The sequence below is a fragment of the Cnephaeus nilssonii genome (assembly GCF_951640355.1).
Source record: "Cnephaeus nilssonii genome assembly, chromosome: 22".
NCBI classification, from domain to species: Eukaryota; Metazoa; Chordata; class Mammalia; order Chiroptera; family Vespertilionidae; genus Cnephaeus; species Cnephaeus nilssonii.
In genome coordinates this window covers 13259055-13282865 of record NC_137093.1, presented here as the reverse complement: position 1 = coordinate 13282865, position 23811 = coordinate 13259055, and the positions used below count along the sequence as shown (strand labels likewise).

At 47.0% G+C, this 23811-nt stretch overlaps 2 protein-coding genes across 3 annotated transcripts in view; one reads left to right on the top strand and one right to left on the bottom strand.

The window, feature by feature from the left end:
• Window positions 1-1971: 1971 nt before the first annotated feature.
• On the bottom strand, window positions 1972-23044 carry SNAP29 (synaptosome associated protein 29). The gene is made up of 5 exons (XM_079762884.1): window positions 22660-23044; window positions 13556-13752; window positions 11034-11119; window positions 8497-8595; window positions 1972-5285 (listed from the first exon to the last, which is right to left on the bottom strand). Exons 1-5 carry the CDS (start codon window positions 22894-22896, stop codon window positions 5128-5130), a joined length of 777 nt encoding a protein of 258 aa, XP_079619010.1. The 5' UTR covers window positions 22897-23044; the 3' UTR covers window positions 1972-5127.
• A 269-nt stretch (window positions 23045-23313) lies between these two features.
• Window positions 23314-23811, top strand: part of PI4KA (phosphatidylinositol 4-kinase alpha) — a 93761-nt gene continuing 93263 nt past the window's right edge. Inside the window, exon 1 of one of the 2 annotated variants that reach the window (XM_079762835.1) lies at window positions 23314-23532. In XM_079762835.1, the coding sequence (XP_079618961.1) occupies window positions 23374-23532 (159 nt within the window). In that variant the 5' untranslated portion in view covers window positions 23314-23373. The remainder of the gene's footprint in view (window positions 23533-23811) is intronic. The other variant, XM_079762834.1, reaches the window with a different exon arrangement.

Sequence of the window (23811 nt, the reverse complement as noted above, 5' to 3'; positions counted from 1 at the left end):
ACTCTGACTCAAATTAGTTTAAGCAGTAAGGGCATTTGTCATTTCCCATAATACGAAGTCTTACAAGGCAGTTCAGGATGTGAGAGTGAAACACTGATCACTGCCTTCCGCTTGTCCTCCACTGGGGATCGAGCCATCTAAGTTGATATGGCAGAATTTCCTTCTTTTCTCTCTCTTTTTAAAAAATCCTCACCTGAGGATATTTTTCCATTAATTTTTAGAGAGCCCTGACTCGTAATTAAACCAGCGACCTTTAGTGCACTGGACAAAGCCCAACAAACTGAGCCACGCCAGCCAGAGCACTTGATGTGCCCTTTTAAGAACAAAGAGCACTTCCTCCAGAAACCTTATGAGATGCCTCCTCCTATCCCCACCCCATTGGGTTACATGCCCATTCCTAAAGCAAACACTATTAAGAGTGGGGCCCCCAGGCCTGAGTTAAACCAAACAAGACTGTGGGTTTGGCTTCAGGAATAAGAAAGAAGAACTTCTGGGTAGACGTTCAAGCAACTGTGGACTAAAACTCTCCCTTACTAGAATTTTAAAAAAGAAGGCCTGCCCAGCCAGCATGGCCCAGTGGTTGAGCATCGACCTACGAACCAGGAGGTCACAGTTCGATTCCTGGTCAAGGCATATGCCCTGGTTGTGGGCTCGATCCCCAGTAGGGGGTTGTGCAGGAGGCAGCCTATCAATGATTCTCTCTCATCATTGATGTTTCTTTTCTTTTTTTGTTAATCCTCACCTGAGGATATTTTTCCATTGATTTTTAGAGAGAGTGGAAGAGAGAGGGAAAGACACAGAGAGAGAAACATCAATGTGAGAGAGACACGTTGATTGTTGCCTCCTGCACTAGCCCCGACCAGGGCCCAAGCCAGGGAGGAGCCTGCAACTGAAGTACGTGCCCCTGACCCGAATCGAAACTGGGACCCTTCAGTCCGCAGGCCGACGCTCTATCCACTGAGCCAAACTAGCTAGGTCTCCTTTTTTTTATGGCTGGGAAATATTCTATTGTATATACATTACATTTTCTCTATCCATGCATCTATTGATGGACACCTAGGTTGTTTCCATAGCTTGGCTGTTGCAAATAATACTGCAATACACATGGGGGTGCAGACATCTTTTCAAGATAGTGATTCTGGCTCTAGCTGGCTTGGCTCAGTGGATAGAGCATTAACCTGAGGACTGAAGGGTCCCAGGTTTGATTCTGGTCAAGGGTACATGCCCGGGTTTCGGGACTCAATCTCCAGTGAGAGGCATGCAGGAGGCAGCCAATCAATGAGTCTCTCTCATCATTGGTATTTCTATCTCTCTCCCTCTCCTTTCCTCTCTGAAATCAATAAACATGTATTAAAAATTAAACACACACACACACACACACACACACACACACACACACAAAGATAGTGATTTTGTTTCCTTTGGGTAAATACTCAGAAGTGGAATTGCTAGATCATATGCTAGTTCTATTTTTTTAAAAATATATTTTCATTAATTTCAGAGAGGAAGGGAGATAGAAACATTAATGATGAGAGAGAATCATTGATTGGCTGCCTCCTGCACACTCCCCACTGGGGATCAAGCCTGCAACCCGGGCATGTGGCCCTGACCGGAATTGAACCCGGGACCCTTCAGTCCACAGGCCGACGCTCTATCCACTGAGCAAAACTGGTCAGGGCTATACTTTCTAGTTTTTTTTCCTTCTTTTAAATATATTTTATTGATTTTTTTACAGAGAGGAAGGGAGAGGGATAGAGAGTTAGAAACATCGAGAGAGAAACATTGATCAGCTGCCTCTTGCACACCCCCTACTGGGGATGTGCCTGCAACCAAGGTACATGCCCTTGACCGGAATCGAACCTGGGACCCTTCAGTCCGCAGGCCGACGCTCTATCCACTGAGCCAAACTGGTTAGGGCTACTGTATCGTCTTTGGCTGCTTTTGTGCTATGATTGTGGAGTAATTGTGACAGATAGTTTGGTCTGTGAGCCTAAACATTTACATTCTGGGGCCCTTTATAGTTTGCTGAGCCCTGATCTAGACAGTTCTGCAGAGGGGCAAGGAGGTAGGAGACAGATCAGAAGAGCACTCTGCCAGATGAGATGAAGGTTTCAAGAAGGAAGTTTTTTTTATAGGCTGAATGTGGCAGGGAAGGCCATATGCAAGATGACTCAACAAGGACAATTCCCCTTTATCAACTATTTGAAAATCACTGTGTAGGAGAGCAAAGTTGATTTAAAAACTTCACATTTTATTTTATGGAATATGGTCATTGTTAAGTTGAAGGCATGGAGCATAAGAGCCGTTCTGATACAGACTCTGCAGAAAAAGCCCACCTTCCCATGAGCACTTTTAATGACTAGATCATGATTCTGTACATAAGACATTTCATCCATCAGAGCTGAAGATGCTCAACAACATTGCTAACTTTAAAAATTCTGCAGTCAAGGTCTATGTAGGCAAACTATAAGCTTTTTACTAAATCGGTGTAGTGTGCACTTAAAATTACATACTCATAAAAAGAAGTTAAGAGAAATTAAAACACACTTCTGTATTTCTTGCCACCTAAGTTAAATTCAGGCCTCTTTTCCTACAGAATGCAAAAAAGACAACCCCACTGCTAAGTTACAAATCACTACATATTAGAAATAGTTTCCTCTGGAGAATGCACTTTTTTTAAAGTTAGTAGCACATTTAACATATAACCAACCTAAAGTTAGAAAAGCCACTTTTTTGAAGGCACAGTTTGTTTTCAGCTCAAAAGTGGAAATAAAAATGTCTTATGGGCCCCATCTAGCAAGGAGGATGAGTTCACTCGTCTTGTTGTACCAAAGCCCCCAACACCCAACCCCAGCCTGGGCACCTCTGAGTGTCTCTAGAACAGTGGTCGCCAACTGGTGGTCCATGAGGTCTGAAAGGATGGTGACCGCTGCTTTAGAGGTAGATGTTTTCTTTTTGATCATCACCATCATGTGCAAAGATTCTAGAGACTCCTTAGGTCTCCCTTTGTTCTCTGAAACACAACTTTGCTTTATAAGGTAGAATCAGCAACAGGTCCTTTGGGGGCTTGGGAAAAGGGGTAAAGACCCAGCAGACAGAAGCTGCTGGCCAGCAGAGCTTAGAGACAGTCCCTTGGCAAATGCCTTAGAATTAGGGGATCTGAACAAAAACAAATGTCAGAGGAAGACAAACTTCTATGAAAGTGAGAACAACTCTCCTTCCATATACGTGGGTTAAAAATATGGGGTGAGGTGATTAGCTTCATCAATCAAAGAAAGACAGGGAAGGTACATAAAATAAGGTGCTACTTTGCTTCAAGTCAGTTAAATCACTAATCCCATTAGGCATATGGAAGGTTGCAGAAGAGAATGTTTGGCAGTAAGGTGGCCTTTATTTGAAAATAAAAAGCTTAGGTCTGAGGTATAATGACTGATCTCCATGAGTCTATGCCTCATAACAAGAAGAAACAATTATTACTTGGAGGAAGGTGTTCAGCGAGGAAAAATACAGAAACAATTAGAATGACAGTGGAAATGTAACTCCTAGCTGCTCTGTAGACTGGCCTCGTTTTTTTAGCAGCCTTTTTGCTGAAAGCCCTGTGAACTTGTTTAGTTTGGGCTGAGTACATGTTTAAAATTTTTCCTTTTACCAGTTATGAAGAGAATAATCATAATGAGCTCATCTGATAAATGTCTAACTTAATTACTTTTAATCACATCCTCACGTCCTGGGATATTCATGACATGGATCATACTCCCTGAGGTGGCTGCAACTTGACAGTAAAGATCTACTGATGGAGGCTGTCAGTAATCTTAGGAAGGTCATGCATTATGGGATGGACCTTTAACAAATGAATTGTTATATAAATACTGATGCAGTGCTGCAGCACTTTGAAGAAGTTTCCTTTGCTTTAAGGGACTTTGTTTATAGGCTACAAAATGCAAGTGGTGAAGGCCACTTAGCCAGTGCCACGTTTCAAGTTGAAAGGCACTGTTATTTAAAAATTGACCTAAACTGCCTTATTAAAATCAGTCCCTTTGAGCACTTTAACATCTTCAAAATATTTTAATTAATTTGTTTTTTAAAAACACAAAGTGCCTTGTGGCTTCAATTACTTTGCTGGAGTACCAACACAAAAAGAATCCATTTAATTATAGAAATCAATTGTAATTAGTGCTTTTAAGTGATTCTTTTTGTAAAATGAAGAACAAGCTGGACCAGTTCAAAATGATAATGTAGGGTTTTCTCTTTTAGCCAAATCCTTCTATACAAAGTCAGCATCATTTGTGGAGTTCCAGTCCTGAAACTGGCAGCAGAGAACCAAGCGCTGAGTCAAGTCACCTTGTAAGACATGCAAGGAGAGTGAGTGGGAACCCTGGATGGGTCAAGAGACACAGGCACTGAGTGATCACCACCATACTTGGGCTGGTTAGGGAAAGCCCCAGGGAGTGGAGGGCTCAGTGAAGGAAGACCACTAATTGGCCATGTCTGTGTGATGCTCCATTCCCACCAACTACATAGTGCCCCCAGTTGGTCAGCCAGGCACAGCCTTGAGCCAGTGGAGAATCTGCCCCTAATCAGGAAGTGTGTCAGAGATGAGGGCAATGGGGAAGAAGGACTATCCAATTCCTCGTGTATTTCCAGGCGTCACAGAGAGCAGGGCTGCTAAATAAAGGTACTGGGAAGGAAGGATCCTCCCACATAAACAACTGGCTCACAGGGTCCCTTAGCACTCTGACTCATGGTAAGGCCTAGGAATGATATGCCACACACAGGGATTAAAATTCCGCCCACATCTTTCCATATGCTCATTAAAGTAAGAAATGCAGTTTTTCCTTCTCATTCCAGCATGATATTAATCAAAGGCCCACAATATTCAAGGCAAGGAGACTGTGCTCAGACTAAAATTCTAAACATTCAGTTCAAAGAAGTGAGCGAAGTGTTGGCTCTTGGAAAAAGTGGGACACACACTTCCTCGTAACAAAATCTCTTAAGACCCACTCGATTATAACATTTGCAAACACATGTTAAATTACATACTAAAATAATATATGAAATTTCTTGAGAACTTAAAAGAAGATCTTTCAAATGTTTTCATCATCATGGAGAGGAAATCCTTCATTGTCTTTAAAGTTGTCGAACTTTTTTTTCTGTGCTTTTTATATTGACATCTAATTTGTCCACTTTGGTTGTGAGGCGGCCAATAATGTCATCTTGCTCCTCAATTTCCGTCTGCATCCCCAAGGCTATGTTCTTCAGCCGGCCCAGTCCTGTGGACAGCTCATCTGTGGGAAAGGAAAGGACATGCAGGCCTAAGCAAACAGTGATGACATCGGGAACTGCTTTCTTGTTCCCTCCCAGGTGTTCAGTGACATTTACTTTATTTTTTTGAGAGGAAGGGTGAGGGAGGGAGGGAGAGAAAGAAACATCAATGATGAGAGAGAAACATCAATCAGCTGCCTTTTGGATGTCCCACACTGGGGATCGAGCCCACGACCCGAGCATGTGCCCTGACTGGGAATCGAACCGACCTACGTATTTTTCCAGCAACCTCTGAGCCTTCTAGAAAATCGCTGCCAATTGCAAGATCAATTAGCACCCACAGAAAAGAGCACAGAGGGGCCTGGAAACAAGTTCCCTTCCTAGACCCCATGGTGAATATCCGGGAGAGGTACACTGGTTCTTTTATTTTTATTTATTTTAATATATTTTATTGATTTTTTACAGAGAGGAAGAGAGAGGGATAGAGAGCTAGAAACATCGATCAGCTACCTCTTGCACACCCCCCACTGGGAATGCGCCCGCAACCAAGGTACATGCCCCCAACCGAATCGAACCTGGGACCCTCTAGTCCGCAGGCCGACGCTCTATCCACTGAGCCAAACCGGTTTCGGCGGTACACTGGTTCTTAATAACCAGACCCACTGGCTTGCTCTTCAGGGGCAAGAACTCCATGTCAGTGGGTAGTGCCTGCTTTCTTTCCTTCCATGTCTAGCGCCCTAAAGCTAGTTCCAGCCCAGATCCAGAGTGAAAAATATGAGGATCCCAGTTTGGAAACATGTCTGAGGGTTAGACCTGGGATCCATGTGCAACAGGAGTCCCTGTATCCACCAGGCTCAAAAGGAATGAAGTGCTGAGGTGCTTGCTGGGTTCCTTCAGAGATGCCAGCTGGCTGAGCCCCAGGTAACTGTGGAGTACACTGCTTTTGGCAAAGGTTCAACTCTTGTGCAGGTTACATCATTATTGTTGAAATTCAAGTTGAAACACAACAAGAGTCCCACTTCCACCCAGGGGAAGTGTAGCATGAGAGGAAATCCAGGCTAATTCCACTGGGCCTGAGTGTAAATTCTGACCCTGCTCCTTAGGTGAGCTCTGGCCTGCCCAGGACCCTGACCACATCTGAGGTGAGCCCCTTGTGAGAGAAAGCCCCCCGGGAGCACCTGGCCACAATGAGACCCCTTTCCGAGCTCATTCTATTTCCCTCATTAGGTTGGTCCATTATTGGTAAAAATCTTTTCCTTCTGTTCTAAAAAGTTGTAAAATCAATCTCACATTTGTTTTCAAGAGGGATAATGTCTATAAGATTGTGGCCAGTCTTAGAGTACATGAAAGGCTTACTTGGTACAGATGACTTAAAGAGAACTGAGGGTAAGTTGGGGGGAAGAGGCATACAGAGGGATTCTGGGGTTCCCTGATAACACTGTGTCAACTTTAAAAATGAGTCTTTTTTTCTTTTAAAAATATGGAACGCTTCACGAATTTGCATGTCATCCTTGCGCAGGGGCATGCTAATCTTCTCTGTATCGTTCAATTTTAGTATATGTGCTGCTGAAGCAGGCACTAGAATTGAGTCCTTTTTAAAAAAAATATATTTTATTGATTTTTTACAGAGAGGAAAGGAGAGGGACAGAGAGCTAGAAACATCAATGAGAGAGAAACATCAACCAGCTGCCTCTTGCACACCCCCTACCGGGGATGTGCCCGCAACCAATGTACATGCCCTTCACTGGAATCGAACCTGGGACCTTTCAGTTCGCAGACCAACGCTCTCTCTACTGAGCCAAACCGGTTTTGGTTAGAACTGAGTCTTGACTTGATTCTCTGGGGTGAACCATGAAGCCTCTTTCCTAGGTTTAATGATTTTGTGTGTGTGTGTGTGTGCGCGCACTCACACACGTGCACCTGCACATGGGGAGTAGGAATGGGCATGCCCAGAGCTGCTTTCTGCCCTTTTATTAAGAACAACAGGGCAGGAAAGAGCCAGAGGAAAGAGAAAAGAGGAGGTGCTTTGTAAGCCTTTTAACTGCTAAATTACAGATAAAATACTAAGTGAAAAAAGGCCAGAATCCACAAATATTGGCACTGGCACCACAAATCTAAGCAGGATCAATGAAAAAAGGATAGTCTTCAGCCCTATGCTTCCTGAGTTTATTTTGTAATTTTTTAAAAAAAATTGATTTTAGAGAAACGTATGAGGTCTCCCAAGGCCTTAGAAGCTTATCAGCAGCTGGGACAGCCAGGGGGAGGTTCCCGTTCAGGCAGCAAAGGTCAGAGGAGGCAACAAGGTCTGAAACACCACCTTGAATAATCACATGAAAGTCGCTCACAGAGTCAACCCCTATTGTTTGCACCCACAACACTCCTCCATTTGAACTTCAAATGACTGACTTTGCTCCTTCATTCAAAAAATAATCATTGAGTGCTTGCCTCCTAGGTCCTGGGTGCAAAGTGGTGACAAACTGAAATATTCCTGTGTTCTCGGGAATTTATAGTCTGATCAGGATGACATCAGATAAGCCACTGTAGTGGAAACAATAGGGTGCTCTGATAGACAAGAGGCGGCCACATTAAAGCAAGGCTGAGAGCACGAGGAGGAGCCAGCCTGCAGAGTGGGAAGAAGGACACTCCACGCAGATGGCAGCTGTGGGCAAGTAAAGAACTCAAAGTGATGAGGGCAGGAGTGTGGACAGGCAGGCAGGGACCAGAGGCCAGTGTAAGAGACCTGGACAGTAAGGAACCCAGCTGCGTGGCCAATGTGCTATGAGGGCCACATGAGTGCTTGCTCTTACCAGGACAGGCAGTTTCCTAAGTGCTTGATGGTGTTGCTCATGTACCCCCTACACAGTCTTCAGAGGCAGGTTCTGTTCCTGAGCCTGATTTGCAGGGGAGAACATGGGGCTCCGCATGCCAGGTGGCAAGAATGAAGTGAGCAGGGTTCAGGCTGCACTGTGTGGCCTCTCAGGCACTCCTGGTCCCTGCTGATGTCATAATCCAGACAAGAGTTGAGAATGAAAAGTGAACAGATTCTAGAGAATGAGGGGTGAGATGGAGACAATTTGTAGTGGATCTGACATGTGATCAAGGAGAGGCAGGATGAGGTTTTAGTCCTGAGAACTTGGGTGCCTACTTGTGCACTGGCTGGTTTGGCTGAGCTGCCTGAAAGATAAGGACCTCGAGTAAGGGATCTGTGGAGGCTGGTGCAACTTTCAGTCTTACCTAGATTGTTGTCAATCTTCTGGTGATAGGCTCGAAGGTGTGGGTTCTTCGGGTAAGCTTCGGTACTCACAGCAGAAATGGCCCCTTCAGGGATGGAGTCTGAGTTTAGAAAGAAACACCAGGAGAACTTTTAACTGATGTCTCTAGAAATGTTGCTTCACTAGATTAATCTTTATCTCCAAAATGGGTGGATGGAATAAGGTCAATGAACCAGAAACCAATGGATAACATGCAGGGGCAGGAGCCCTGGGGGAGGGAGAGATCAAAGACCCTCAAGCTACGGGTGACCTGGTCAGACATAGGCACACAAGCTCAGAAGACACAGATACATTCAAGTAATAAGATGGCAGTGGAACTGCCACAATGCACAACCGCACATGCTCATGGACACAGTGTAAAGGACAAGGTTTAAAAATGAAAATTGTTAGGTTATAGAAAGGGATAATGGGCATTTTTTTTCTTTTTGAAATTTATTTCTACTTCTTTTCAATTCAAACAAAATAAGGAAAAAAGAAATGATAAATAATGTACCATACATTTGCCCCTAGAAATACTGAACAATACTGAAGCCATTCTACACATACAATGTCATTTTCTTTTTAGTCTCTTAAAACATACCAAATAAAAATTTCCTTTAATTCCTTAAAATCATGTATTTTGGTTGTAGGGCTCCTGTTCCACCATGAAGAGCTAGATTTTTTCCAGATTTAGTTTAGTTTTCTTTCATTTTGTCCCACGATTTTTGCCTTTCCAGACTGAACTGCACGGATCTCACTTTCCTGACCCCTGGCTCTTCCTCCATCAGGCCTCTCCTTAGCTGTGCCAACCATGACAGAAGTGGATTCTGGTGCTTCCAGGGTGTGTCCTACTTTCCTTGAAGGTAGCACAGAAAGCATCTGGTTTCTGGAGCCTTCCATTGAGCCTGGCTTTCTAGGGGTCTACAGAAGCCCCAAGGCCCAAATTCCTTTTTGGGTAAGGGTTGTTTCTGGGCCTGTCATTTGATATCAACAGGATGATTTCACACAAAACATTCTATCTTGCACACCTTTTCCATGCTGCTGCTTCTCTCCTCACTCAAGCTTGGGGGCTATAATAGTCTCCAACTGCTGCTGTAACAAACAAACTTATCCTTCAGTTCTGCAGGTCGGAAGTCCAACACGGGTCTCACTGGGCTAAGATCAAGGTGTCAACAGGGTTGTGTTCCTGCTGGAGGATCTTGGGCAGAATCCAATTCCTAGCCTTTTCCAGCTTCTAGAGGTCACCTGCATTCCTTAGTAATGGCCCATTCCTCCGTCTTCAAAGCCAGCAGCGCAGCATCTCGTCTCCCATTATGACACTCCCTCTTCTGCCCCCTTTTCCACTTAGAAAGGACCTTTGTGATTACACTGGGCCCAACTAGATAATCCAGGATAATCTCCCCACTTCCAGCCAGCTGATTAGCAACTATAATTCCCTCTGCAACCGTATTTCCCCTTTTGCCACATAACACAGTATTCATACAGGGTCTGGGATTAGGATTGGACATCTTTAGGGAGCCACTATTCTACTAATCATAGGGGTTTTCTTACAGTTGGCTTTTCTTTTTAATTTTTTCTTTTTTTGTTTACAGTGGGTTATACCTGCCACCCCAGTAGGGTTACAGGCCCCCTCTCCCCAGTGCCCTGGCTAGGACAATCATTTGCAATTACCATCGGCCCACTGAGGGGATGCACGTGGGGCCCGACTCCCAACTCATGGACAAGCAAATGCTGGGAGCGAACCTCTGGCACCCCCACCCCGCCCCTAACTGACCAAGCCCCTCCTGCTCCCTAAAGTGCTCTGCTCATCTCAGGGTCTCTAGGTGGGTGCTCATGTGCCAGGTGGCTCCCGACCGCCCACCCAAGGCCACAGGGAGCACACACCCGCCCAGCCCTATGAACCCTCCAGGAAGGAGCACCCCCCCGTGCCGGTCAGCCCCACTGCGTTAGCCACGTGCATCTGCACCCACCCCACCAAATAGCCTTGTCGTCCAGAGGAAAAGGAAAAGCAGTGCTGAGGGTTCTGCCCGCGGTTCCCAAGTGTAAGCCTGAGCACAGGTCCGATGACTGCGCACATGGACCCCAAATGCCAGCCAGCCGGGCGTGCCAGGAATGTCAGGCTACAAACCATTCTTAGTGCCCACTATTCTGAGCACTGAGCGTAGAAATAGCCATTTCCTCTGTGCCCTGGCGTCACAGGTGCAGCACGGCAGCCCTGTCTGTGGTGCCGGCAGGTCCAGCACCCGCAGGGCAGCTTTTAGTTGGCTTTTCACTGCCAGAACTCAGGCTCATTTTCAATGGGACACAGGTTCCCACTTCATCATTCCACCCTCCAAAGTAATGCACACCTCCAGCTCCCTGAGAGTGACGCTGGGTCCCTAATACCTGTCATCCAGCATGTGGGATGACAGCAGCTGAAAGTCCCTGCTGCCCCCGCCCCCATCCATCAGGTTCCAACACCAAATCCAGAGGCCTCCCCACAGAATACAAATGTGGGAGGAAGCGCAGGTCCCCACTAACCTGAGTCATTCAGCTTCCTGAGGTTTGGGTGGCTGGCCTGGTACTGTGCCTCCTGTTCTTTACTTGTATTTATAGCTTCTTTCAATCTTTTGATAAAAGTTAAGATAAAAGGGAAACTTTTAGAAAAGAAAAACAGTTATGATAGGCCAGTCAGTCTTTCCAAGTAATGCCTGTGTGAGAAAATTAAATGTTTCCTCTGACCAAAGCAGGAATTCCATCAGCACGGCTTGGGAGCCCCGCTGGCCAAGTAGCAAGCTTCCAAGACACCTGCTTTAGAAGCGAAGCATCTGGTTAGGTGGCCCTCCCTCAGCAAAACAAGGATTCTAGTCCCAGGTGGAAGAGGAACATATGAAAAAACCAACTGGGTACTTTAGACTGGGACTCGGCAAACTTTGACCCTCAGGCCATATCCGGCCTGCCACCTGTTTTTGTACGGCCACAAGCAGAGAATGGCCTTTACAGTTGTCCATTGGCAATCACTTAAATGAAAGGGAACACTAATATTGAACCTTAATTATTTCAGTTTTTCATTAATAGACCTGTATTACACAAAATTGTACTCAATTATTATTTCCCTCAATTAATTGACTCTTACCACTAAATATTTATTTTCTCGTTATGTAAGTCTCTACAAAATATCTTTGATTTTACTTCCTAGCCTGCAAAGCCTAACTCCAGCTGTAAGCAGGGACTTCTCTTGGCAACTCAGAGATACTCAGCTTGCACCCAACACCCCACTGAACCCCGACAGGTGTGGCACGTGTCTCCAAAGCTAGGCGTCTCACACAGTCTGTGCTTCTCCACCTCTGCTGACCAGTAGCCTGGCCACTTCATCAGCCAAGCTGAAATCCAGTTATCCTCCATTTTGGCCTTCCTTCTACATGAATCATGCAAACAAAAGTCCTCTTACTCTCCCATGTACCCCAGAAACCTGGCCAGACTCTGTCAGGCTAATGGTTTTGCAGGCCCCAGTGCTCTGATGTGCAGAATAGAGCAGGACCTCCTGAAATCTGAGGTTTTCATTACTCAGCAGCAGTGACTGAAGGTCTACAACACACAGCTGGTTTCTCCGAACATGACAGTGAGCCCCATGTGTTGCTGGGCTGGGTGTATGTGGGAGATGTGTGTGTGGCTTCTGAGCCCACCTGGCCACCACACAGAGAGAGAGTTATGAAACCTGTGTAATAATATTACACCAAACATTTTTATGGGTTAATGGAAGCAGGCTACAAACCAAAAGAGTACTCTGATACAATACAACTCTTGAAATCACTGCCATGAGAAGAAAAACTTCAAGTTTTTGTGTTATGGCAAATAAGATGCAGATTTTCTGTAATATGGCTACACTAGAGGCCTGGTGCATGGATTCATGCACAGGTGGGGTCCCTTGGCCTGGCCTGCAGGGATCGGGCCGAAACTGGCTCTCCAACATCCCCCAAGGGGTCCTGGATTATAACGCACCCTGGAATCAGGCTCCCTCCTCTCTGGTTCTGGGTGTGTCACCCCAGAACCGCAGCTGCCAAGCCACCTGTGTTGAGCATCTGCCCCCCTGGTGGTCAGTGCACGTCATAGCTACTGGCCAGTGGGCTGGTTGCTTAGGCCTTTATATAGTTTTTATAATAAAAACAGACACTGACTTGAGATATGAATAGTACTAATCTATTTTAACAGAAACTCAATTCTTTTTTTTTAACCCTTTGCACTCGCTTGCTTTTTTCTCTATTCCTTTATTCTACTCGGGATTTAACGCTAACAGTGTCGAGTCACACTCGACATCCAAGTGCAAAAGGTTAAAGGTATTTTTATTGGTTTCAGAGAGGAAGGGAGAGGGAGGGAGAAATATCAATGATGAGAAAGAATCATTGATCAGCTGCTTCCTGCACGTCCCCTCCTGGGGGTTGAGCCTGCAACCTGGGTATGTGCCTTTGACTGGACTCGAACCTGGGACCTTTCAGTCTGCAAGCTGACGCTCTATCCACTGAGCCAAACCAGGTAGGGTGATTCTTTTATTTTTTTAAATATGTGATTTAAATGCCTGTCAAAATCACGTGCATGATTTCATTATACTTTAGCCCAAAATTTTGAGAATCTCTAATTTTAAAATGAAAATCAGTTGGCAACTTGGATTAAATATGGAAAAGTTCACTATAAAGACTTTTTAAAGCAAAAATTTGGTCGAGTCACATTTGTACTGATTAAGCTTTCTGAAGTGAATATTTTCTCTTTCAAACTATTGGGGTCACAGCTACTGGAGCAGTAATTTTACTGGAGATCCATTTACTGATGCTGAATTTGCAGACTAGGTATCAATCAAGAGAAGGTAATTGGGAGTGCTGGAGAAATATGTAGGGGTGGCTTGTCCTGCTTGTTTTAAATTGTTTGAAGAGGAATTCCTCCCCATGAGAAACTTACAAGGTTCTTGGATCTCTTTAAGGCACTAGAAGTGACCTGAGAGTCTTGGCTCTTTGCACTAAAACCCACTTTCTGCTACTTCACATCAGGACGGCTAAAGACCCACTCACCTGCTGTTGGGCTGGGGGGTGAGGGTGCCATTCTGTTCAGGTGTAATCTCTGCTGGTTTAGATTTGAAGTAATTGACGAATCCCCCAAACACACTCTTAATGCTGTTAATGTGCTTCTGACTGATCTTCAAATCTTGATCCATTTTGTCCACCATCTTCTCTGTGCGTTCTAAGACTCCTCGCTGACGGACGAGTTCCTGGGAAAAACCAAAGGTGATGGCAATATGTTTTTGAAATGAAGCTGAAGAGGCACTTAGGGCAGCCGGGGGTGGGAACAGTGGCCAGGGCTCTGGCTCCCCTGACAGTGAACTCCCCCATCACAGTTCAGCTCATCTTATAAACTACTTACCCTCCCACCTTGGCCTGTCCTCCACAATTTGGAGAGTCACAGCAGTAATAAGCACTTGACAAAGAAAACCTTCTTCAATTCATAGTGAGATTTTTTTTGGTTTGTTTACAAGTGACACAGTCTTTCAAACTTCTCAGAGTCCACATCACTGTGCTGACTCAGTAAGAAAACCAAACATCTTATTTAGATGTTATGATAGAAGCGCAGAGAAATATGTAGGGGTGGCTGGTCCTGCTGTGAGGCTGGAAGGGCAGGAAGTGAATGCCGCTTTGGTCTCTGGAAGGTTCTATGAGCTGGAAGCTGGAGTTTACTGTAGGTGATGTTGGTCAGGAAGGCAGCAGACGAGGAACTTGTACTAAAATCCTCCTTCAAGGCAGAGGAAAAGACTGGTCTCCGTGTATCTGTGACCTAGTTCTAATCAATGAGGATGAGGGCTTGGCAGAACAAATACCAAGAGTGCCAGGATAGAAATGATAGGCCAGACAGGCCCTGCACCCCAGCCATTACGAAGGCAGGCCCCAAATGCTCCCATCCTTCAGAAGAGGGTCATGTCAGGGCTTCTCTATTGGTTCCTGTGAGAATGGGAAGTCACCTAAGAGATGAGTGTGATTGTGAATTCTACAAAGTGCCCTCAGTGTAAAGGGCACACACACAAAGCTCTTAGCTCAGGTGTTAGCATTACAGGTGATTCCCCCTCTTCCTTGAGCCCCAAAAGGAGTTTTCTAAAGTTAAACTGGAAAAGAAGATGGTCAAAGAAAAAATCTGATTGGAGATACAATGCTAAGGGACAGCACAGAGAGGAGAATCTCAATTCCTCTTTGGCTTGTGGCTTTTTGTCAAACACAGAGATCCCTGATAGAACAAGGGGAAGTAGAAAGACAGCTGAAGACCCTGTGAGGGTGTACACTGCCCAATGTGAGATGAAACCTGCCTGATGAAGTATGTCTAAGGGTCATGTGCGGATGTGAAGACTCTATGGAATCATGGATGACAGGCACTACAAGGTACCCACCAACACTTATTATCGAGCACTCTCTGCCAGGCACTGATCCAGGTGCATGGGACTCAGGGGTGAACACCCAAATCCCTGCCCTAATGGAGCTGACAGTCTAGCAGAGGACAATATGAGGGAAGTTAAATCTGATTTTTCTTTTGTTGATAAAAATGCTGTGCTGAGAGTCCAAGGAAGGCAGCTAGATCTTTGCTTCAATGAGCTTAGTCTTATGCGGGAAACAGAAAAGGCATGATATACACGTGATCAAGGCTCTGCCAGGGTAAGCTCCTGACAGGAACTCCTCACATGGCTTAAGAGGGTGGGGTCAGTGAGGCTCCCCAATGGGGTGAGAAACTGAAAGCTGAGAAGTTACGGAGTCAGAGGGTCAGGTGGGGCAAGAGGGAGTAGCTGGTGCAGTGGCCTGCAGCAGCAGGGCCACTGGGGGAACTGAGAGAGGAAGAGGAACTGTAGGTGGTAAGCATGATAGGGAGCAGGCAGGGATGCCAGACAGGACTCAGAAGGGTTCAATTGATGGGGCAGAGCTATGGCCTTCACAGGGCAGCAGTGGCCACCAGACTCCAACCCCAATTCACAGCCAAGGCATCGCACAATGTCAGATGGATCTCCTCATCTTCCCTAACTGAGTCATGCTCCGAGTTCCAAAGGGAAAGGTGTCAAAATATTGTTTCTCATATTGAGCTTGTAATTAAACTCAGGTATCAAATGATAAGTAGGGGAGAGAAACCAAGATGGCGGCATAGGTAAATACCTGAACTGCTGCCTCGCACAACAACTTTAAAACTACAACTAAAAGACAAAATGGACATCATCCAGAATCACAGGAAGGCTGGCTGAGTGGAAATTCTACAACTAGAAGGGAAGAGAAAAGCACACTGAGACTCAGAGGAGCTGCGGAAGTAAAGGCAGAGGTACGAAAGCGCGCGCGGAGAGGGCTGGCAACTGAGTACGCGGCTGTCTTTTTCAAGCCGAAGGGAGACACAAGCTCCCAACTGCTCTGAACTCCAGTTCCAGGCGAGACCCTGGGGACCCAGACTCATATGGGGAGAAACTGGACTGTCTGGCAGCGGGCAGAACTCGAGGGCGGCTTTCTCTCAGAGGTGCTTGCAGCAATTACCGAGGGACACTGAGACCCGGGTGCCTCTTAGGGTAGGGCTGACGGAAGCCATTGCAGTTTGCTCCGCCCTGAGACTCTGCCCCATCTAAGCTGTTCACAGAGGCTTTTGCATATGAATGGCCTGGTCCTTTGAAAACTAAACTTACTGTATTTTCTGGCGTATAAGACGACTGGGCGTATAAGATTTTCCTGGGTTAAAAAGTTGTCTTATACGCCAGAAAATACGGTATGTTGGACTATATTGATGGGATTAGATAAAATGGATTAGATATATTGGACTACCGTATTGTCCGGCGTATAAGACGACTTTTTAACCCAGGAAAATCTTATACGCCCAGTCGTCTTATACGCCAGAAAATACGGTACCTAACAAACTGCAGCAGAGTCAGTGAGACCCAGAACATCCAAAAAAAGGCCCAAGGCCCCGCAGCAGCTTGCATTGCTTCACAGCTGGGCCTCATCTGGGCACCTCCAAAACCCAAACAAAGAAGAGAAATCTGCAGATCTCTCTGTAGCTCCTGCTGGGTGGCCTCAGGCAGAGGCTAAATTAGCACTTCCTTGGAGATCCAAGAGCCAGTGTACCCAGGGATCAGAGTAGGACCATCCAGATTACAACTCCTCAGATCCATAAGGGACACACTCAGGGGGCAGATGCAGTGAGCACCAAAGCCCCACTGAAGCAAGTCTTGCCTCATAAGGGTGTCTCCAGCACAGAAGTTCTCCAATCGTAGACACAGCTGATCCTCACTGCCAATTAGCCTGGAGGTCAATTCCTCCCAGTGATACCAACAACAATCAAGGCTTAACTACAACAAGACTGTGCACACAGCCCACAAAGGGGTGCACCAAGAGTGTCCACCTCATGTAACTGGGGAGGCTGAGCCATTGGGCCCTATAGGACACCTAGCACACAAAGCCACTCTATCAACTCAGGGAAGCAGCCAAAATGCGGAGACAAAGAAACAGATCACAAATGCAAGAAATGGAGGAAAGCAAACTACTGGATATAGAGTTCAAAACTACGATTATAAGGTTTTTCAAGAATTTTCTAGAAAAGGCTGATAAATTTAGCGAGACCCTCGAGGATATGAAAAAGGACCAACTAGAAATTAAGCATACACTGACTGAAATAAAAAATAATATACAGAGATCCAACAGCAGACTAGAGGATCGCAAGAATCAAGTCAAAGATTTGAAATACAAAGAAGCAAAAAACACCCAACCGGAAAAGCAAAAAGCAAAAAGAATCCAAAAATATGAAGATAGTGTAAGGAGCCTCTGGGACGACTTCAAGTGTACCAACATCTGAATTATTGGGGTGCCAGAAGAAGAGAGAGAGCAAGATACTGAAAACCTATTTGAAGAAATAATGACAGAAAACTTCCCCCTGGTGAAAGAAATAGACTTACAAGTCCAGGAAGTACAGAGAACCCCAACAAAAGGAATCCAAAGAGGACCACACCAAGACACATCATAATTAAAATGCCAAGAGCAAAAGACAAAGAGAGAATATTAAAAGCAGCAAGAGAAAAGCAGTTAGTTACCTACAAGGGAGCACCCATACGATTGTCAGCTGATTTCTCAACAGAAACTATGCAGGCCAGAAGGGAGTGGCAAGAAATATTCAAAGTGATGAATAGCAAGAACCTACAACCAAGATTACTCTACCCAGCAAAGCTATCATTCAGAACTGAAGGTCAGATAAAGAGCTTCACAGATAAGAAAAAGCTAAAGAAGTTCATCACTGCCAAACCAGTATTATATGAAATGCTGAAAGGTATTCTTTAAGAAGAGGAAGAAGAAAAAGATAAAGATAAAAATTATGAACAACAAATACATATCTATCAACAAGTGAATCTAAAATCAAGTGAATAAAAAATCTGATGAACAGAATTAACTGGTGAATATAATAGAATCAGGGGCATAGAAAGGGAGTGGACTGACAATTCTCGGAGGGAAAGGGGTGTGGGGGGTGCGGGAAGAGACTGGACAAAAATCGTACACCTATGCATGAGGACAGTGCGGGGAGGGGTAAGGGCAGAGGGTGGGGTGGGAACTGGGTGGAGGGGAGCTATGGGGGGAAAAAAGAGGAACAACTGTAATAATCTGAACAATAAAGATTTATTGAAGTGAAAAAAATGATAAGTAGGCAGATGTCAATTTGGAGCAAAAAAGCTGAATCTAGAAACTTGAAATTTATCTTGATTATGCAGCTCCTCTTCCAAAGAACACACAAAGATAAGCACTGGCAGGGATGCATGAGCATGTGTGGACTATGTGCAAATTTGGGCTCTGTCTCAGTGCCGTAGCATTTGAGTCTCATAGCATGTCTCATAGCGATAGCATGAAATGATTCAAAATCATAACCTGAATCTTAGGTTGCATAAAAGAACAACCAAGGGCAAAGGCGGTAATGCTGGTGCCCCTCACCGCATGTGTGCAGGCAGACCCAGGGCCCAAGTACTAATGCAGCGGACCTGTATTGTCCACATCATGCACATCCCAAAGAAAGGCCTTGTCTACCCTCTTGCCCTCGAATTACCCTGATAAGTGTCTTTGTTTTCCTGAGTCCTTAGGTCAGGCCAGACAGTTTATGTGAACAATGTGATTTATGATGAGGGCCTTGGGCCAACACGCTTGACTTCTGGAGGTGTTGGACACTTAGGCCAGCCAGCCAGTTAGCCAGGCAGCCATGCAGGCATCCATGTAGACATGACTAACCCCCAATAAAATCTCTGGACCCCTAGGTTTGGGTGAGCTTCTTTGGTTGGCAATATTCTGTGTGTGATGTACATTCATTGCTGGGAGAAGTATGTGTTGTCCAAATTTTCCAGTCAAATTCTGCTCCAAGGCCAGTTTCCCAGAGAATGGGGGCAAACGCTAAGTTATGGAGACCCTGAAAAGATGGCTGTGATGGCCTCTGTTCCTGGGCTAGGAGGGTGTTCTCCTCTTGCCCACCTCTTTGAACTGAATGTTCAATGTGGCTTCGATGACTGTTGAGTGCTGGAAAGACACTGAGAAGGCAACTGCGGCCCCTGCACAAAACGGTGTTTAGGACATTTTGGTTGGGGCTGCTGAATTGAGTGCATCATGTTCAAATCCTACTGAATACCACTCACTTCCCACTGATGTTACTTCTCCAGCTGTTCAGACCTGGATCTAATGTTTGTTGCTGGATTCCCCTGAACTCAGATCCGGACCTCACAAAATGTCTTTGGAGCATACTTAGCTCACTGCCAGAGGGGATGTGAAGTGCCGTGGGCAGGCTCCTCAGCCAGGGTGGTAAAAGGGTGGACAAAAACAGAGTTCAAACAGGACACAAACAGGCTCACCCAAAGGTGCAAATGACTCAAATGCCCATTAGGACACTGGTTATATAAACAGAAGCTACCATTCAATGGAATATGGAATAGCCCAGTGGTCGCCAACTTTTCGGACCTCATGGACCACTGGTTGGTGACTGCTGCTCCAAAGGTTTCCGTAAACCAGTGATCACCAACCTTTTGGACCTCACAGACCACCAGTGGTCCGTGGACCACAGGTTGGCGACTGCTGGTATAGCCTTAAAAAAAGAGCAGCACATTATATATTGTCATGAACAACCGCTAATCCTATACAAAGAATCCTATATAAACAAAAAGGTAATATGCAAATTGACCCTCATGCCCTCATGTCACAAGATGGTGCGCCCACATCATCACAAGATGGCCGACCCCATGTCGTCACAAGATAGCTGGCAGGGGAGGGCAGTTGGGGGCGATCGTGTCAGCAGGGGAGGGCAGTTGGGGGCGACCAGGCCTGCAGGGGAGGGCAGTTGGGGGTGATCAGGCTGGCAGGGGATCAGTTAGGTGTCAATCAGGCCGGCAGGGGAGCGGTTAGGAGGCTATCAGGTTGGCAGGCAGAGTGGTTAGGGGCAATCAGGCAGCCAGGAAGGCGAGTGGTTAGGAGCTAGCAGTCCTGGATTGTGAGAGGGATGTCCGACTGCCGGTGGCCTACAAGTCTCCCTATGGTTCTGGACTGTGCTTACCAGGCCAGCCTAGTGCGATCTGCTCTGTCCTGCCTACTTCTCCTCTGTCCTTTGGCAACTTTGACCTGTGGTTAGTCTTTGCGAGAAACAAACCCGTCTTTAGCGGCTCTCCTTTGCTAAAGGTAACTTGACTAAGTAATTTTCCTACTTTTGCCAACCTGGGACTGAATTATGACCTTCCCAACCCAGCATTATTTGTAAACTCCTATCCTCCATAAAAATCTGTCATGTTTTGGCTTGTTTCACAATGCTGGGTATCTGGCATTCTCTAAGCTGGGAGGTGAGCAGGTGACTTGGGTCTGCTGGGAACTACACTGTCCACTGTGTGGCAGGAAGAGCTCTCCTATCCCACCCATCACTGCCACTCTGAGTGGAATGAGAGATGAGAGTCATTCAAAGACAGTTTGGAGAGTATGAAGTAGGGTGGGGCAGGGGTACTGACCATTCCTGCCTCTGATAATTGAGAACTTAGAAAAATTCAACAAGCAACCATGCTAATGAGAGAGCCTGTAACTGATCATACTGTACCTCTTAGAGCAACACCAGCTTGGCCTAGGCCAGTGGTCGGCAAACTCATTAGTCAACAGAGCGGCAAACCGCGGCTCGAGAGCCTCATGTGGCTTGCGAGCCAGTTTGCTGACCACTAGCCTAGGCTCAGCCTCACAAGCCTGAGGTGCCGCTCTGTGTCTGCTCTCACAGTCCCCACTATATAGAGAGAAGGGCCTCTGGGGGCAGCATGGGGTGTGTGTCAACATAATCCTTACAAAACAACTCATATCATCCATGTTTTTGGCTCTCTTGAGTTATGAGAACAACCCTTCCCTCTAGAACACAAAAGGCTCCTTCGCTGCCTCCTCCAGGCTCTTACCTCGTGCTCATGTGCATCACTTCCCTGCCCCGGAGCCTAGGAGCTCCAGTTCCAGGCCAGTGCCTTTGCATTACTCCCTTTTCCCTGGGAACATCCGTCTTCCTCCTCACTCCTCTTGTCTAAACCTTAGCCATAAAAACCAGATTCAAGCTTATCTGCTGTTATGATACCTGAGACTGTATCATTCTGATTTCCTCCTTCATTTGTTCTCCCTGTTTGCATATATGTCTCTTCAAACAGTTTTTAGTTGGATTCCTTGGGCCTGGGACACTCAATCCAGTGACCCCTCCACCAGGGCCCTAAGACCTCAGCAATCTTCCCAAATCTGAGTCAACACTTCCCATTTAGACTCAAAAACAGGAATCCAGTAGATATGACATATAAGAACCACAAACTAAACTTCCTCAACAAGGCCGAAGATAGGAAGGTGAGCCAAGCAGGGGAGGGGAATCATCCAAGGAAGGGGCAATGGGGAAATGAAGGAGATGACAATTTGAGAAGTTAATCAATATACCTCAAACTGCCCAAGACGGTAAGTGATCAGGTCAGAATGAATTTTGCCAGGGAAAAAAGTTACAAGGAGACCATGGAGGAATACAATACTTTAGTTTCTAGCATTACAGTTCAAAGCTACATATGCCTACGATGAATTATTCTTAGCTGACATATCAATAATCTACTAATTTTTTTTACAAACTTGAAAGAATTTTTACAATAATTTTTTTAAAACTTAAAGAAAATATGCCCACACAAAACCATTTCATTAATAGGCAGAGGAGGAATGTGGTGCCTAAGAAAGAACAATCCTGCCCTGGCCAGTGTGGCTTCGTTGGTAGGGCATCCACACGTGCACCAAAATGTTGCCAGTTTGATTCCTGGTCAGGGCACATGCCCGGGTTGTGGGCTCGATCCCCGGTGCAGGGTGTGCTCTGCTCTGGCACCAATGTTTCTCTCTCTCTCTCTCTCCCTCCCTCTCTAAAAATCAATCAACTATTCTTAAAAAAAAAAATAATAATAAAAGAACCATCCTCACATAAGGTTCTACTCTGAAATTTTGAAAGAACTGACAAATGGGAGTTGGAACAATGGACTGTGCCAGCCACACACGCTGTCTATGTGGATCTTGGTTTGGATTTGAGAAGTAAAGATCAGGCTCTACACCTGCCCACACTCCTGCTTTGGCTCACTCAGCCGGTGTCCAGGCAGACAAGACCTCGCCACCTCTACCAGCCAGGTGGAGGAGTGGTCACTGATGGGAAAAAACTCAAGGCCCATTTGCGTTTATGCTTCAGAGACCAGCAGGCACACAGTCCTCACTCTTTCTGGGTCTCTGGGCGAGGAACGGCTGAAGCCCTTGGGCCAGACTTGTGACCAGAAAATTATGTAAAAGAAACAGATCCTCCATTTCCCTAACCCAGGCTCGGCTGTTCGGACTTTTTTACTTACCTGGACAGTGTGGAGTGTACCTTTGAACTAGGAATAGAAACAAAGAACCAACTAAGCAGCCTAATGGCTAAGGAAGATTCCTGGGGGCAAATTGCCTCTTTCAAGACCTCAAAATGCACATCTCTTTACAAATAACAAATTATTACAAATCATCAAGTCACTAAAGTACAAGAACCTATTCTAGGCAATTCGAGAATTGCCCAAAGGTCGTGAACAAAACATTTCTTGACCCCCTTACGACCATGCAGACTGGCGGGTCCAGCCCCAGCCCTGCTCCAGGCTCACCTCGGAAGAGGCGACCCCGATCTTCTCGGACTCATACACGAGCGACAGGGACCTGCTGCTGCTGGCGGCCGTGGCCTCGGCCCTGCGCATCACCTCCTGCCGCAGGTACTGCTGCCGGTCCCCAGGCGCGCTGGGCCCGACGGAGAGGTCGCGGGCGTCCTTCCACGGTGTCGGCGGGGCGCCCTCATCCTCCGCGTCGTCGTCGAAGGGGTTGTAACTTTTGTGGTAGGCCGACATGGTCCCGGCGCTCGGCTCGGTCGGGGCAAGAGCAGGAGGTGCTCGGCCGAGGCGAGGAACGGCCTGTCTTGGTCCGCAGGGGTCCCGGCTGCCCTCCCGAAGCCCTCCGGAGGCGCCCACCACCCTGCAGCTCCACGGGACCACCGCCCTCCGTCCACGGCCGCGACCGTCGGTCAACTCAGCGGCCGCAGCGAGAGCTTCTTCCGCGCGTCGTGCGTGGGTGACCTCGCGTCAGGAGCCAACCATCGTGCCCAGCGGCTTGGGGGGGGAAACCGCGCCTGGCGTGCGCCGCCCGGCCTATTGCAAGGCTTTTTCTCCCCCCTCTAGCGATGGGACCGCCCACGGCCACGCCCCAACCAGTTTCGGCAACAGAGAGGTCACGTGGTGGGGAAGCCGGATGCGGCCGCGCCTGCGTGGTGAGCTCCGGCGTTCGCGGGCCGGTGCGGGAAGCCGGCGGGCTGCGCCGCTGTGCGCGTGATGATGGCGGCGGCGGCGGCGGCGGCCCGGGGAGGCGGCGGCTCCAGCTGCGGTTCCGGCTCCGGCTCCGGCTCCAGCGCCTCGCGGGGTTTCTATTTCAACACGGTCCTGTCATTGGCCCGCTCCCTGGCCGTGCAGAGACCTGCATCCTTGGAGAAGGTAGCCTGGGCCGACCCGGCCGCCGGCTGACAGAAGGGGACTGGGGCGCCAATGGGGGTGGGGGCGCTGGGCGAGGGTCTGCAGGAGGCCGAGAAGGGGGTCGCGTACTGCTGCCTGTGACGGGAGGCGTCTCGTGAGCCGGGGTGGTCTGTGGGCGGAGGGGGTTGGAAAGAGACGGGGCGGAGGGGGAGTGGGCCGTGTGGAAGCAGAGGCGGGGGCGCTGCGCTGCGGTGGGTGGGCGAGGGAGGGACGTGTGAAATACAGGCCGGGGTTCGAACT